Below are 1801 nucleotides of genomic sequence, written 5' to 3' on the forward strand. Positions count from 1 at the left end.
GTCTGTCAGTCACAGTGAAAACCGGGGACATTTCCGGGGACAGATCACCGAAACCGGGGACGTCTGGTCACCCTAACCTAGGAGGAAGAGGAAGACCTTGTGTCTCTTATCTATGATAGTGATAACAACGTACAATATAACTGTCATTTAAAGGGCTGATAACATTCAAATCGGGTGGTGTGATTCCAAACACATGTTGTACTTTGCACATTTGTTTCTTTCACAAAGCAGGAAATTGGTTTAATTTATTAGCTATTAGCATCCGTTAGCTGTTATGGACACTTTTATTAGGGGGACAGTAAAAAGAAACATACCCGTGAAGATTGACAACCATTGAAGGGAGTCACAGATACGGTTGTTGTTGTTGTTTTGTTCACTGCAGGACTGGAAGGAACATCAGCACACCTGCTGTCAATCAGCCGGGGGCGTGGCTGTTCAGGAGGAGGAGCCAATCACAGCGCTCGACATGGACAAAGCGAAATGAAGGAGCCCACCGTCACCCGCAGTGAACACGAGGTCATCACGCAGGAATTTCTTAAATGGTGCAAAAAGGAGCGAGTCTGTTTTGAAGACTTTAAATCTCCTCACTGGAACTTTTATTGTGAAAGTCCCCGTCAGACCGCCAGGAAAAGACGGCCTCTGATCTGCTGCTGACGTATAAAAACGTTAAGACTTTCTATTTGTGGAGCAAAGTTGGATTTGTTTCTCGTTCACTTCGAATGAGTTTCACTACCAGTTTATCACGATGTTACAGAGAGGATGATAACGCGGTTTAGGGCTGAAACTAACTATTGTTTTAATTATGGATTAATCAGTCAATTATTTTTTTTATTTGTTATCTTTCCTTAATCACTGTTTTCTGTCTGTCGTTTCATGTAACAGTATTGAATGTGTGTGTTGTGCCATTTTGACTCCAGATAAACTGATTTAAATCTCCGTCCAGAGAACATGTTGGTTAAACAAAGGTCGACTCAACAATAAAATAAGAAGAAACAATATTAAATTAACCCCGGTCCCCACTCTGGCCAATACTCAGAGATGAATTATGGGTTGTCTGTTGTCAATGGTGTTTCTCTTTTATCATTTTTAGGCACGATCAGCTGTTGTCTGAGTCAAAAATTACTTGACTTTTTTACGGGTTTCTTTATGTTTTCTTCCATCTTGAAGACCCTTTTTTTGAGTCTGTTTTCTATGAAGAACCTCAGAGATAATTTATGTAAATGTTACCTTGTGTTTACAAGATTACAACAAGGTCATCTTTTTGGTTTTTGAAGCTTTGTAGTTACATTTCTTTTTTTTCTTCTTTTTTTTAAACTTAATTCAAGTGATTCAAACTCAGAAGCTCCAAAAATACAGAAGTGAGTCCCGAGCCGCCAGTACTGAACCATTTAACTAAACTGAATTTAATTTCCCCAAATGGGATTCAGAAGAGACTTTTGTTGTCATTCATATTGTCTGATGTTTATTTAATTAATTTAATAAAATCGGATTTCAGGTGATATTTCATCTTTTCAACTTGAGTCTCTCAGCATCAGTCCTCCTGCGGACAGATTTCTGTCTATTCTGATTCACATTTGTATTTTTTTTATCAATATTATATGCCTTCACATTGAGTTTTTCTGTGTTTAGCAGCTGAAGACCGAGTTTAGTTTTTACTTTCTCAGACAATCAGCCGTCAGGTGATCCGTCACAGTGACTCCTGATGAATCGGCTCAGACACGATGACATTTGATTCTGCTGCGTCTCGGTCCCAGCAGCGCTCCGGTGTCTGCTGCTGCATGCTGACAGTGAAGGAGACGCC

The 1801-nt window shown here is 39.8% G+C and overlaps 1 protein-coding gene across 1 annotated transcript in view; it reads left to right on the forward strand.

Moving 5' to 3' along the window:
- The window catches only part of deaf1 (DEAF1 transcription factor), a 28635-nt gene extending 27101 nt beyond the window's left edge, over nucleotides 1-1534 (forward strand). The window contains 1 exon segment of the mRNA XM_032523040.1: nucleotides 383-1534. Within this exon segment, the coding sequence (XP_032378931.1) occupies nucleotides 383-484 (102 nt within the window). The 3' untranslated portion in view covers nucleotides 485-1534.
- Nucleotides 1535-1801: the final 267 nt, after the last annotated feature.

The sequence above is a fragment of the Etheostoma spectabile genome, chromosome 8 (assembly GCF_008692095.1).
Source record: "Etheostoma spectabile isolate EspeVRDwgs_2016 chromosome 8, UIUC_Espe_1.0, whole genome shotgun sequence".
NCBI classification, from domain to species: Eukaryota; Metazoa; Chordata; class Actinopteri; order Perciformes; family Percidae; genus Etheostoma; species Etheostoma spectabile.